The sequence below is a fragment of the Dendropsophus ebraccatus genome, chromosome 6, assembly GCF_027789765.1.
Source record: "Dendropsophus ebraccatus isolate aDenEbr1 chromosome 6, aDenEbr1.pat, whole genome shotgun sequence".
Taxonomy (NCBI): domain Eukaryota; kingdom Metazoa; phylum Chordata; class Amphibia; order Anura; family Hylidae; genus Dendropsophus; species Dendropsophus ebraccatus.
The window spans coordinates 147,561,330-147,576,849 of NC_091459.1; the positions used below are offsets into that span (position 1 = coordinate 147,561,330).

The 15,520-nt window shown below is 44.5% G+C and overlaps 1 protein-coding gene across 4 annotated transcripts in view; it reads right to left on the minus strand.

Annotated features, from left to right (window-relative positions):
• Nucleotides 1–2,115: 2,115 nt before the first annotated feature.
• The window catches only part of LOC138795150 (vomeronasal type-2 receptor 26-like), a 66,688-nt gene continuing 53,283 nt past the window's right edge, over nt 2,116–15,520 (minus strand). For 3 of the 4 annotated variants that reach the window (XM_069974131.1, XM_069974132.1, XM_069974130.1), the window contains 3 exons: nt 11,959–12,183; nt 3,689–3,812; nt 2,116–3,117 (listed from right to left, as the gene is read on the minus strand). In XM_069974131.1, the coding sequence (XP_069830232.1) occupies nt 2,201–3,117; nt 3,689–3,812; nt 11,959–12,183 (1,266 nt within the window). In that variant the 3' untranslated portion in view covers nt 2,116–2,200. Of the gene's footprint in view, nt 3,118–3,516; nt 3,604–3,688; nt 3,813–11,958; nt 12,184–15,520 lie in introns of those variants that run through there. The other variant, XM_069974133.1, reaches the window with a different exon arrangement.

Here is a 15,520-nt window from a genome sequence, read left to right on the forward strand (position 1 = left end):
TAAATTTTTTATAAATTTTTCTTAATGGTTCTCTGTGTGCTCACTGCCATTCTGTGTCTGGTATAATTTTTGGAAGGCTCACTTGCTTCCTCACTCACTTTTAATGGTTCTTTGTGAGCTCACTGCCATGCTAGGTCTGGTATAATTTTTGTAAGGCTCACTGGCTACCGCTTCTACCTTGTTCACTCTGTCCTCACCGCCATGCTATGTCAGGCTGACTTTTTGGCTGGTTCATGATATGCTACCTCTGTTTTAATGGTTCCCTGTGTTCTCACTGCCTTGCTGTGTCAGGCTGAGTTTTTGGGAGGTCCATATGCCTCCCTCTGTTTTAACCAGGCTGTTGCACAGAATTAGGCGTAATGGTGCCATTAGGCATACATACATGCTGCCCCTGCTGTTTCCTGTCCATTTTCGTTGTGTTTCTATCAATTTCTAAGGTTGACAGGTTTTCACACGTCCTTCCCTCTACCGAACCTGAGTACCCTGCAAAAATGCTTGAGTCTCCCATTGACTTCAATGGGGTTTGTTACTCGAAACGAGCACTCGAGTATCGGGAGATATTCGTTTCGAGTAACGAGCACCCAAGCATTTTAGTACTCGCTCATCACTAGTAGTTTAGTGTTTTGATAAATATGCCATGGTTTGCCAGAGCTGCCACACTTTCCCTCCCATAGATAGTCGTTGAGAGTCTGCACATTCAAATTCCAGGGTCTCTTAGAAAAACAGTATTGTTTATTCATTACTACCTCCAAGAATTTATAAGAGGGTCACAACAAGCTCTCACCCTCTTTGGATCCTTGTCAATTGTCCATCCTGCTTGGCATGGATATTTTCAATAAAAATTTTGAGGACCAACACCAGGCTCTCACCACAATTAAGAGAAATGTTGCCATTGGAATTTTGTGCAATATTTTTCAGGGGGTTACCACCAAGCTCTCTCCCCCCAATTATAAGGAGGGTCACCACAAGGCTCCTGAGTAAAAATTTTAGAGAGTGTGCATTAGACCCTCCTTTAGGTGTAATGAAGGGTATAAGGAATTGCTTCTTTCCCTTACATTTTGTGGCAGCCATTGCACTTGGTGCATGGCCTTGTTAATTCTACAATTCCGTCCTTATAAATTGAAACGGGATAGGTCTGAAAATGTCACACACACACAATAACAGTTACCGGTGGGTGTCGTTTGGTTTCCCCCTCCTCTACGGCATCTATAGTTGTCAGATGACTGAAACATAGGTGAGAGATGGGCCCGCTTTTAGGGTTTTTTTTTACAAGTAAATATACAGGAAAGAGTGTTTCATAGCTTTTTTCCCCACTTTAAATTGGACATTATCTTGGGGTGGATGCACAATATTGTCAGACTGTAAAAGTGGCGTAATTGAGGGAGGAGGGAGTCTTTAATGCATGCATGCTGCCCCTGCTGTGTCAGTTCCATGTCTGTGATGTTTCCATAACTTTCTAAGGTTTTCAGGGGCACCAGACTACCTCCCCTCTGCCCAATAGGAGGCCCCTGAAAAAAATGCTCGAGTCTCCCATTAACTTTAATTGTGTTTGTTACTCGAATCAAGCACTCGAGCATTGGAAAATACTCAACTTGAATAACAAGCATTTTAGTACTCGCTCTAATCATCTATCAAACTAGTAGCTCACAAACCCCTTCTCTCCCCACTCAGCTATGATTATGTCCCTGCTGCTATCCCTACATATGGGATCAGAATATCCCGCAGTTATAGACCTATACTGAAGCTGTGTTTAATTTTTCTGCTGTTTTTGGTCGTATTTTGGTGGGATTTCCCCCCAAAGGTGCAGCAAATTTGTGCTATTTCCCATAATTGCATCATGTTTATAGAAATTTGGAAACATTTTGGCAAAACCACATCCTGCCCTCCGCGCTGGAGCTGAGAGAAACTCCCTACTTACACTTACTGAGGTCATCGAGAATACTTTGCCTTGCCCGTGGTGATATATACCTGGATATTAAGGTTGCCTTCCTTTTTCTATCTGTAAATTCTCCTTGGTGATTGTATATTACGTGTACTACCGCTTCATTGCCGCTGCACAAACGTTGTTATAAGAAAAATCCAATTAACAATTAGCAACTTATTTTATTGATTTTATATAGTAATTATTATAATATAAAACAGACATATTGGCTGGGGCAGCCCACCAGAACAACTATCTTTATTTTTTATTAATTTAATTCTAATGATTTAGCTTTATTTTGTTTTCAGAATTTAACTTACATCTTACATTCATTTCTGGTCGCAGTAGGATAATGTAACATTTAGGAATGAAGATACAGCTCAGAAGTCCAGCACTGGATGTCACAATGGCGAAGACCTCCACAACCACCATGTATTTCCCCTTGGTGCTGAGATAGGCCGGGATGAAGGAGATCCACACACTGCAGAAGACCAGCATGCTGAAGGTGATGTACTGAGCCTCATTGAAGGTGTCTGGGAGTTTCCTGGCTAAAAATGCTACAATAAAGCTCAATACAGCCAGAAATCCAATGTAACCAATAGCCACATAGAAAGCAATGGCAGATCCCTCATTACATTGTAGGATTATCTTTCCAACTTCAACCCAGGTATTATACTCTGGGAATGGTGGGGAAATGATGAGCCAGAAAACACAGATCAAAAACTCACCAAAAGAAGACAACAACAACACGTATATTGCAAGATTCCTCCCGAGCCACCTCCTCTGTGTCCGGTCAGGTTTGGTGGCCCTAAAGGCAAAGACCACGGTGACTGTTTTGGCCAAAACTGAGGAAACGGCGACTGTAAAAATGTTCCCAAAAGCCACTTGTCGGAGGAGACAGGACATCTCTGAGGGACGTCCGATAAATAAGAGAGGACAGAGGAAGGATAAGAGGAGAGAGAGGAGGAGTATAAAGCTGAGGGTCTGGTTATTGGCTTTCACAATGGCCGTGTCCTTGTATTTGATGAATATTCCTAATATTGCAGCAGTCAGGAGACAGAATAATAGAGAAAAGACAATGAGGAATAAGCTCAGCGTGTCTCCATGTGACAGGAACTCAGTAGCTCGCGGGACACAGGCCTTCCTGTCCTCGCTTGACCATTCATCTTCTGGACACGTGATACATTTTTCCATATCTGAAAATCAATTAATAAGAATTATATAAGCTGTGTTTCTCACCATTGTCGAAACCAGGGGGTATGGCTTAAAGGATTGATGATTTTCTAGGTGCTAAGGAAACCAAGCCATTAATGTGATACTCGGCCTTTTGTTGAGGTATAACATCCTCTTGTATCTCAATGGCCACATAGTGAGCACCAAGATGCACCAAGATCTGTGGCAAACAACGCCCCCCCCCCCCCCCCCCCCCCCCACACACCTGAACAGGGCTCATAATGAAAGCAATCATGTGTGCCAGGCAGGAAGGGGAGGCGGCATGCTGCAGAAACGTGGCACCACCTCTATGGCACTTAAGTTATTTAGATAAAAGATGATTTCATACCTCTACAAGCGGCTGTTTATAAAAGTAAAGGTATGATTTGGTATAGCTCCTTAGCAAATGGGTCTGCAGCTCCATGCTTTACTTTAAAGTTTATAGTTTAGTCCTCCGATCATAATTCACTCTGTGAATAACAAATTAATATATCCATATGGGGAAAAAACTTCCCATTCTGCGCTTAATTTGTTGATTTAATGCACGTTACTAACCAGTGGTGTTAGCGATCTGACCCTTGGGGCAGGGGACACAGGTGTAGCAGCATTTCTGGTGTCCTTTTATAGGAATCCGATGGTATCCAAGGAGGCATCTCTTACTGCAAGTAGACTGGGGAGTCTGGAAACATACATCATACAGTATATAAGGAAGGCATGGATGTAGCAGAGCACTAGAGGTACAGAAGACACAGATATCACATCCGCTTGCTATATTGTGCAATTAAGGACTGTGTAAGAGAAAGCACAGAGCCCCCACCCCAACCTCTGATGCTGATGTTTGATTGTAAGTTTATGCCTTTTTTTCCAATAATTTAGCACCCCTCCCCCCTGCAGAATGGTTGTTTTTCTCTTTAGTCTAGCCCCTAAGCAGCCACATACAGTACATGTCTCCCTCCTGTGCAGCCACATACAGTACATGTATCCCACCTGTGCAGCCACATACAGTACATGTCTCCCACCTGTGCAGCCACATACAGTACATGTATCCCACCTGTGCAGCCACATACAGTACATGTATCCCACCTGTGCAGCCACACACAGAACATGTATTCCAGCTGTGCAGCCACATACAGTACATGTCTCCCACCTATGCAGCCACATACAGTACATGTATCCCACCTGTGCAGCCACACACAGAACATGTATTCCAGCTGTGCAGCCACATACAGTACATGTCTCCCACCTATGCAGCCACATACAGTACATGTCTCCCACCTATGCAGCCACATACAGTACATGTATTCTACCTGTGCAGCCACATACAGTACATGTCTCCCACCTGTGCAGCCACACACAGAACATGTGTTCCACCTGTGCAGCCACATACAGTACATGTCTCCCACCTGTTCTGCCACATACAGTACATGTACCCCACCCTTGCAGCCACATACAGTACATGTACCCCACCTGTGCAGCCACATACAGTACATGTACCCCACCTGTGCAGCCACACATAGTACATGTATCCCACCTGTGCAGCCACACATAGTACATGTATCCCACCTGTGCAGCCACATACAGAACATGTCTCCCACCTGTGCCCCAACAGTGATTAAGGGCCAATGTGTTCTATCCCCTATTAATGCTGTTCTGCAGTCACACTCTGAGCTATATATCTCTGATCTCCCACACAGCATCCAGTGTACAATGCACCCAAGACCCTATACTGGGATTTGAAGTACAAATAAGCAGACAACTAAAGGGGTTGTCCTCTTGGGAACTACAAATCCCAGCATTCTCTGAGAGCTTCATAAGTGTGAGGCATTCTGCGTGTTGTAGTTATTGTTATTCTGGGAGCTGTGGTCATGGATACATCACTGCAGGATGGGACCAGGTCAGCATGTTGCTTCTGATGGGTTCTTTATTTGGGTGCCCCCATGATCAGTTCTATTGGTGGCCACAGGTACTCCAGTCCCACACTGGGGCCTGCACAGACTGCAGTACAGTCCTTCAGTAGGCCCTGGCATCTGTGCTGTAGGGGTCTCCCGAGAAACCAGGACACATGTACCGGATACCCGGGCATACATATGTGTGCGTCTTTAGGGCAGAAAGGTGGAGAAACAAATAGGTTATGGGGGCCCAAACACATTTTTTGCACAGGGGCCCTTTGCAATCTGTGTCCGCCCCTGCTTCTGACAGTACACCCTTAATTTCTTCACCTGAACCCCCTGTTGGAGCCTCTGCATTTCCTACCCTAAGCATTGCGGTCCCAGCTCTGTCGCCTTTGATTCCTGCCCATGTTTTTTTTTAACTGTGAGTCCTCTCCACACCACCTGCTGTGTTTCTGAACAGCACAACAGAACAGCACACAATGTCAGTCAGCTGCTTCTAAAGCCAGCAGGATATTGTCATGCATGAAAACAGGTATGGACTCTCGGGACAGGGATATAATATTACCGCTCTATAAAGCTTTGGTGCGGCCCCATCTGGAGTATGCCGTCCAGTTTTGGAACCCGCTTCATAGAAAGGATGTTCTAGAGCTGGAGAGGGTACAAAGACGGGCAACTAAACTAATAAGGGGAATGGAAAATCTTAGTTATGAGGAGAGACTAAAATAAATTTGTTTAGTCTTGAGAAGACACATATAAGGGGAGATATGATTAATTTATGTACATATATAAAGATATTCCAGGTAAAACACCCTCAAAAGACAAGGGGGCGCTGCCTCCGCCTGGAGAGACAAGGGAGCACTTCCTCCACCTGTAGAAAAAAAAACGTTCAATATCCGTAGGCGACAAGCCTTCTTTACCATAAGAACAGTGAATCTGTGGAATAGTCTACCCCAGGATCTGGTCACAGCGAAAACAGAAGAGGGTCTCAAAACAGGCTTAGACAAGTTCTTAGAACAAAATAACATTAATGCATATGTATAGAACCTACCTATCATCACTCCCCATTACCTCCATCCATCCCCTCTTTGGTTGAACTTGATGGACATGTGTCTATGTAACTATGTATGTAACTATGATCTTCTTCACCACTGCCGGATTCCTATAAGCCATTGCCTAGTGTCCCAGCTCAGTACCAGGATCTTGCAGACGTCTTTTCTGCAAAAACAAGCCGATACGCTACTTCTGCACCAGTCATATTACTGTCCCATGGACCTTCTACCCCTCGTGGAAAAGTATATTCTCTCTCGGTTCCGAACACTGAAACCATGTCTGCCTATAGTACATCAAAGGAAACCTGCAGAAAGCCTTAATTTGTAAGTCTCCCTTTCAAACTGGTGTCAAGTTCTCCTTTGTTTAGTTGAAGGATGGGTCTTTCTATCTGTATATCGACTACCAGGGTCTCAACAAGGTGACTGTGAAGAATCGATGTCCCTGCCCTTAATCTCAGAACTGTTTGAACGATCTTCATGGCGCCTGAATGTTCACGAAACTGGACCTGCAGGGTGCATACAACCTGATTTGAATTTGTGAAAGCGACGAGCGGCAGACCGACCTCAACATCAGAGATGGGCACTTTGAGCACCTGGTGATGCCCTTTGGATTATGCAATGCCCCAGACTGTCTTCCAAGAATTTGTCAACAACATTTTCCAAAACCTCCTGTATTCTAGTCTCATTGCGTACCTTGATGATATTCTGATTTATTCACCAGATCTGCAGACCCATGCAGGCCATATACGTCAAGAGATGCTTATTGGGTACATCATCCCCGTATATGGTCTACAGATGGATCCAGCTAAGCTGTCAGCTGTTCCTCACTGGCCACGCCAAGCAGTGGCTGGTCGAAGCTGAGCAAGCCTTCACTAGATTTAAGTCCGTCTTTGCTTCTGCTCTTGTTCTGTTTTGTTCAGACCCTGCCAGGCCATTCTCTTTGGAGGTGAATGCCTCTTCGGTGGAACCGCAGAGGTTCTCACCCAGAGGGATTCTTCAGGGAAGACTAGAATGTGTGGCTTCTTTTTTTAAGACATTTTCTCCTGCAGAGAGGAATTACATCATAGGAAATCACGAGCTACTGGCAATTAAGTTGTCTCTGGAAGAGTGGCATCATTTCTTGAAAGGGGCGAAGCATCCTATCAACATTTATACGGATCATAGAAACCTTGTTTTTCTCCAAACGGCTCAACGTCTTAATTCCAAGCAAACCAGTTGGTCCCTCTTTTTCTCCAGATATAAATTTGTCCTCCACTTTCGAACGACAGAAAAGAACTTAAAAGCCGACGCTCTCTCACAGGCATCTGATGTTCTAGGGCAGGAGGACACTCCTTGTCACATCATTCCTTCTCAATGCTCAATGTTCCTATAGCCATGGATAAAAGAAACGTATTCCAGCAGTCCAATAAAAGCATTTTTAGCATTTTTCTACGTTTTTTTGTATGTAACGATTTTATGGAATTAATACAATAAATACCGGATTTTATTGGACTGCTGGAATACGTTTCTTTTATCCATGTTGCAACTCCTGATCACCCACAGGTGAGGTCCTTTGCAGTCCTATTCCGAAAAAGAGAATAGCCAGCTACTGTATATTGCAGCAAGTGAAGCATATACAGAGTAGCAGCGGAAAAAACTTTTGCTGTTCCTATAGCCACCTTCATTCTACAGAATGTCCCTCCTGGCAAGACCTAAGTGCGTCCGGCACACCTAGTTTCCGATCCGGGACCTTAATTTGTTTCCAAGTGTTGGCATGCTCTCTGCTGAACTTGAACTCAAGTCGAGAGAGAGTCAGTCAGGTTCTAGGAAATTATCTCCACCATTTTGTCTCTGCTTGCCAGGACAAGTGGTCAAGTTTGCTTCCGTGGGCAACATTCTCCTATAACCATGTGGATTTAAATTCCACAGGCACATCTCCATTCTTTATTGTCTATAGATGGTTCCCCTTATCCTCCGCTGCCTCTGTTTACATCCTCCGAGGTACCAGCCATAAATGAACTGGTCTAGGACTTTGCGTCCATTTGAGAACAAACTCACCAATCTCTGATGTATGCATCCGGTTGGATGAAGCCCCAGGCAGAAAAATAGAGGAGACCGTCCATAACCTTTGCTCCAAGTGACAAAGTCTGGTTTTCTGCCAAATATGTTTGGTTGAAAATGCCAAGCTAAAAGTTGGGCCAATGGCTTCTTGGACCATTTTCGGTGCTAAAACAACAACCCGGCATCCTCCCAATATCTTACAAACTTGCCTGCCTCCCGCCATGCATATAACAAATTCTTTCATTGTCTTCCTCCTAAAGCCTGTGATCCTAAAGTGTATTTCAAGTAAGTTCTCCTCCTCCAAAAGCAGTCTCCTGGCTATAAAGATAGTGAGGAGATGGTTCTTCTTTTTGGTCAATTAGAAGGTTTCAGTCCTGAAGAGAAGTCCTGAGAGCCTGAAGCTAACATTCTGGAATGAGAGCTCATCAAGGGGTTCTTGCAGGCAAAAGGATGAGTCCAAAGTGTGTGTGTGTGTGTGTGTGTGTGTGTGGGGGGGGGGGGGGGTACTGTCACTGGTGCTCTGCTCTGGGTCGCCACTCCACCTGCTCCCTCTGCTTGGCAGAAACCGGAGCCCAAGTGCCGGGTCTCCTTCTGCCCCTCACCACTCCACGCTCCAGCACTGTCTCTCCCTGGCCGGCCCAGTCGTCCCCACCAACTAAGGAATGGGTGCTGGCTCTCACAGATATGCAGCCCCAGATTTGTTGCCCGTGATTCCTGCCTGTGACTCCTGCCCATGGTTTTGAGCCGTACGTCCTGTCCATGCTACCTGCTGTGTTACTTTCTGCTGACCACTGTTGTCTACACGTACATTCAACCATTTATTTATAACTTGGTTACTGAGGTCCCATTCACATCATGTCCTTTACACACATTTCTGGAATACAGTGGTTTGCAATAAATTAAAATATCAACTATTAAAATATCAACTGTTTTTTTTTTCAGTAATTCAATTCAAAAAGTGACCTCATATTTTCTATAGAGTGATTACATACAGAGTGAACTTTTTTAAACTTTTATTTCTGTTAAAGTTAATGATTATGGATTACAGCCAAGAAAAACACAAAAGTCAGTTTTTCAAAAAATTAGAATATTATAAAAAAAAAACTGAAAAAAATGTTTTTACACAGAAATGTCGGCCAAATGAAAAGTCTGTACAGAAAATGCCCTCAGTACTTGGTCGGGGCACCTTTTGCATGAATGACGGCATCAATGCGGCGATGTGGCATGGAGGCGATCAGCTGATCACTGCAGAAGTGTTATTGAAGCCTAGGTTGCTTTGATAGCGGACTTCAGCTTGTCTGCATTGTTGGGTCTGGTGTCTTTCATCTTCCTCTTGACAATCCCCATAAATTCTCTATGGGGTTAAGGTCTGGTGAGTTTGCTGGCCGATCAAGCCCAGTGATGCTGTGGTTAGTAAACCAGGTAGTGGTACTGTTGGCAGTGTGGACAGGTGCCAAATCCTGCTGGAAGATGAAAATTCCGTCACCAAAAACCTTTTTTTTACCACAGGGAAGCATGAAGTGCTCTAAAATGTCCTGGTAGACGGCAGCGGTGACTTTGGTGTTGATGAAACCCAGTGAAGCTCCACCAGCAGATGACAGGGCTCCCCAAACCATCACTGATTGTGGAACCTTCACATTAGACCTCAAGCAGCTTGGATTGGGCCTCTCCACTCTGGGACCTTGTTTTCCAAATGAAATGCAAAATTTACTTTCATCTGAGATCAGCCCCTTGGACCACTGATCAGCAGTCCAGTCCTTCTTTTCCTTGGCCCAGATAAGACGCTTCTGGCCTTGTTTATTGGTCAGGAGTGACACATGGGATGCAACACTTGTAGCCCATGTCCTGCAGACGTCTGGATGTGTAATGGCCCAGAACGGTATTTATTGTCAGGCGTCTGGAAATGTATTGTTGCTATTGGCAACCTTAGACAGTCTGTATTAGGGCCTATGTATTTGCTGCTCTTCCTTAGCTCTCTTGTAGTGGTATTGTTTTCTGCTATGTATTTATTTATTATGTTGATATGTATTAATCGCTAATAATACAAGTGTTGAGTTTGATCAGTGCTCCTCCCCTGCAACACTCTAGTGATTGGCCAGGGGAAAGCTAGCTGCGCCCACCATTTACCCAGAAGGGCTGTGCGGTCTTGTCAGTTGGCAGTTGGTAGTCTGGCATTGCCAGAGTCACATCTAACCTCCCTACGTCACCTCAGTAATCCTGTCAGACTCCATCCTCAGCCCCCTAACCTGTTTCCAGTCAGCCATAAGGACTAATACGTGTCTTCTAAGTCTCAGCAGGACATCCCCTGTATTTATTAGTGCCTGCTGTCGGATTGGTGAAGTGATAGAGGGTCTCCCATTCACCGTCCACATCTTCCTGGCTTCCAAGTCAGTGTGTCCATGCGTCTTCCTCCGACATGATAGCGAGCACCGACAGCGTCAAGTCTCTTCAGTAACTTCAAGTACCTATTCACACGTATCCTTATAAAGGTGGAAAGCTATAAAGTCTCTGGAACAGGTAGGTCTCTTTGAAATCCTATTTATCCACCAAGTCTAAGCTATAGTAACCACGGTAACCCTCCCCCTGAAGCCAAGGACTCTGATCAAGCCAACAGTTTGCCGTCATCAGATGCCCCTGTACTGGATTGTATATAGTTATCCTTCAAGTAAAGCCTTGATATACTTTCACCGCTATTGTGTGAAGACTTTTATTAAAAATTATATGTCCCTGCGTGCATGCTGAAGAAGACAAGGGCCCCAGCACCCTCTGACCCCACCGTGACAGGAAGGTTTCAGAAGGTGAGCCCTAAGGTTGCACTACACCACCCAGCAACACAATACCCTCAGCATATTACCATAATACCACCAAAGGGATAATTTTCTTGGCGCCACGCATAGGACATTATAGATGTGCTTGTGGCTTTTGAAGCACTGACTCCAGCAGCAGGCCACTCTGTGAATCTCTCCCAAATTTTTGAATGGCAATTTCCTTAAGACTGCGGTTCTCTCGGTTGCTTGTGCACCTTTTTCTACCACACTTTTTCCTTCCACTTAACTTTCCATTAATATGCTTTGACACAGCACTGTGAGAACAGCCAGCTTCTTTAGCAATTAACTTTTGTGGCTTACCCTCCTTGTGGAGTGTGTGAATGACTGCCTTCTGGACATCTGTCAAGTCAGCAGTCTTCCCCATGATTGTGTTGCATACTGAACCAGACTAAGGGACCTTTTATAACACTTAGGAAACCACTGCAGGTGTTTTGGGTTAATTATTCTAATATTTTGAAATACTGACTTTTGGGTTTTCCTTTGCTGTAATCCAGAATCATAATCATAAACGCTAGAAAAAGTTCACTCTGTAGGTAATGACTCTATAGAATATATGAGGTCACTTTTTTAATTTAATTACTGAAAAAAAAATTGTTGATATTCTAATTTATTGCAAACCACTGTATGTGGGCGAACTTGTAATGACATACTTGCTACACTGGTTGCATGTCACAAATTTCTCATTGTTACAAATGTATAAAAAAAAAAATTTTATTGACATCTAACACATAACATCCCAAGAATGTCATTTAGATGCATATATAAGTGAATATTGGGATTCTTCTATCAGTTAATATGGACAGGGGGGGGGTAGATTTATCAATCTGGTGTAAAGTGAAACTGGCTCAGTTGCCCCTAGCAACCAATCAGATTCCACTTTTCATTCCTCACAGATTCTGACGAAAATAAGGTGGAATCTGACTGGTTGCTAGGGGCAACTAAGACAATTTTACTTTAAATCATGTTTCATAAATCTCCCCCTTGGTGTTTAGTTGCGGTAATATGACACCCAGTACCTGAGAAAAATGTGGATTCCACCAGATGGCGCTGTCATTTACTTCCAGTTGGAAACCGTCAGTAGTCTCTCGGTAATATCCGACAGTATTTCTCTGCGAGGATCCGTTGTCAAATAAAATATAATTTAAAATGTCAAATTTAGTACGAAAGTGTCCGTCTTTAGTGAAATAGATCTCCTCTCCCCCGGGGGTGAACAGGTGAATTCTTTTCAGGTAATAATTGAGCTGTTGGTTTAGAAGTAAATAACATTTTATCCAACTCAATCTGCCACCATCATGTTATAGAGCAGGAGGAGCTGAGCAGGGGGATATATAGTTGTCTAGGTAAAGTTCCAACTCATTTATTCATGTCAATCTCTGTTTATTCTGGGCTAATAGTCACATGGGCGGGGATAATCAGTGATATCTGTGACAGATATCTGTGTATATATGAATATAGAGACAGCTGTCAATCACTAAGCAGGACCGCCTACATGACTACTTAGCCCAGAAGGAGCAACAATTTACATAAATAAATAACAAGTTATGAATAAGCAATTGACCTTAAAGGGGTTATCCAGCGCTACAAAAACATGGCCACTTTCCCCCTACTGTTGTCTCCAGTTTGGGTGGGATTTTGAAACTCAGTTCCATTGAAGTAAATGGAGCTTAATTGCAAACTGCACCTGAACTGGAGACAACAGTAGGGGGAAAAGTGGCCATGTTTTTGTAGCGCTGGATAACCCCTTTAACATGAAAGGACCTCTGGGCTGCCATGATTGATGGGCCCGGTTACAGCTGCGACTTCAGCAGCTACTCCACTAGCACATCCTTTTTAAATATGGTTTTATACAGGAGTATTAAAATTGCATTTTATATCTATAATACGACTGACAAGTCCCAGCCTGACACCGGTCAGTTTGGGTGATGAGAGCGATGGTCAGCCCAGGACTTTCTGCCATAATAAGAATTCAAAAATGTGTCTATAAAACGGAAATGTCATCCATGAACAAAGTAATGTAAAGAAATGATGACCAGATGACATTACATTGACCTATAGGGCCACTTAATATGGTGGTTTTGGTGGTTTCCTTACAGGAGCTGCCCCTCGGCTGGGTCCTTCCCGGAGGGATATCTGGCTAGTCCTGTGTTTTGAGACTCTTTGATGAGGCTCCACGGGCTCCTCTTTTACATATTCATGTTTCCCAGGGGGCAATGCACCTAGGACTTCACTGCATTGAGCGCTTTCATAAGCGGCCGGCAGTGTTGTCGTTTGGCTGGTCTCCCTGAGATTAGTGATCTGTTTCTCTTATGGCTCTAATAGGCATTGCTCCCACCTAGCCAGAATCCTGCTCCACACTGATGAGGGGCAACACCCCGAAACAGCTGTATGTGGATGGTTACCTGGCCTTGGTTTTTCCCTTGTCATGGACCTTGGCTGGGTCCTTCTCCGAGGGATATATGGCTAGTCCTGTGTTTTGAGACTCTTTGATGAGGCTCCAAAGGATTCTCTTTTGCATATGACCAGATAGTAGAGAAATAAAATATATTTGTGTTTTGTGTTTTTAGTGCAGTATAATGACTGGCTTGTATATACACTCACCGCCCACTTTATTAGGTACACCTGTCCAACTGCACGTTACCACTTAATTTCTAATCAGCCAATCACATGGCGGCAACTCAGTGCATTTAGGCATGTAGACATGGTCAAGACAATCTCCTGCAGTTCAAACCCAGCATCAATATGGGGAAGAAAGGTGATTTGAGGCCTTTGAACGTGGCATGGTTGTTGGTGCTAGAAGGTCTGAGTATTTCAGAAACTGCTGATCTACTGGGATTTTGACAAACAAGCATCTCTAGGGTTTACAGAGAATGGTCCGAAAAAGAAAAAACATCCAGTGAGCGGCAGTTCTGTGGGCGGAAATGCCTTGTTGATGCCAGAGGTCAGAGGAGAATGGGCAGACTGGTTCCAGCTGATAGAAAGGCAACAGTGACTCAAATAGCCAACCGTTACAACCAAGGTAGGCAGAAGAGCATCTCTGAACCCAAAGTACGTCGAACTTTGAGGCAGATGGGCTACAGCAGCAGAAGACCACACCGGGTGCCACTTCTTTCAGCTAAGAACAGGAAACTGAGGCTACAATTTGCACAAGCTCATCGAAATTGGACAGTAGAAGATTGGAAAAACGTTGCCTGGTCTGATGAGTCTCGATTTCTGCTGCGACATTCGGATGGTAGGGTCAGAATTTGGCGTCAACAACATGAAAGCATGGATCCATCCTGCCTTGTATCAACGGTTCAGGCTGGTGGTGGTGGTGTCATGGTGTGGGGAATATTTTCTTGGCACTCTTTGGGCCCCTTGGTACCAATTGAGCATCGTTGCAACGCCACAGCCTACCTGAGTATTGTTGCTGACCATGTCCATCCCTTTATGACCACAATGTACCCAACATCTGATGGCTACTTTCAGCAGGATAATGCGCCATGTCATAAAGCTAGAATCATCTCAGACTGGTTTCTTGAACATGACAATGAGTTCACTCTACTCAAATGGCCTCCACAGTCACCAGATCTCAATCCAATAGAGCATCTTTGGGATGTGGTGGAACGGGAGATTCGCATCATGGATGTGCAGCCGACAAATCTGCGGCAACTGTGTGATGCCATCATGTCAATATGGACCAAAATCTCTAAGGAATGCTTTCAGCACCTTGTTGTATCTATGCCACGAAGAATTGAGGCAGTTCTGAAGGCAAAAGGGGGTCCAACCCGTTACTAGCATGGTGTACCTAATAAAGTGGCCGGTGAGTGTATATATATATATATATATATATATATATATATATATATATATATATATAGTGAGCACTTGTGGTATCCCAATACGAGTATTACTAGTATGTTACACCCCTCGCAAAAGTCTGCACTTCAAGTAACTGTGGTAATGAAGTAGTACCTACGTTTTGCCACAAGATGTTGCTATTGTATGTAACTGTATGTAACGCCTGGAGTAGTGAATCCACTGAACCGTCACTAGCAATGGCACTAACCTTACCAGGGAGCGGAGTCTAAGGGGCCACTGGTCTCCACCAGAGCCCGCCGCAAGGCGGAATGGACTTGCTGCGGCAGGCGACCCCCAGGTCGCTACCCCTGGCTTGGTTGCTAGTGACGGCAGGCGGCTGCGGCTGTGACAGTACCCCCCCTTTGGCCTCCCCCTCTTTCTTGCCTGCAGGAACCTCTTGATGAGATCTTGGTCCAGGATGTTAGTCTCGGGTTCCCAGGACCTCTCCTCAGGACCAAATCCTCTACAGTCCACTAGGAAGAACCGTCTTCCTCTGACAGTTTTCATGGCCAGAATGTCTTTAACAATGTAGACGTCGTCCGAGACGGCTTGTGGAGCAGCGAACAAAGACTTATTGGAGAATAGGTTAAGGACCACTGGCTTTAAGAGGGAAACATGGAAGGCGTTCGGGATCCGCATAGTAGGGGGTAGACGGAGTTTGTAGGTGACTGGGTTGATGCATTTTAGCACCGAGAAAGGAATGAGGAATCAAGGACCCAACTTGTAGCTGGGAATCTTGAG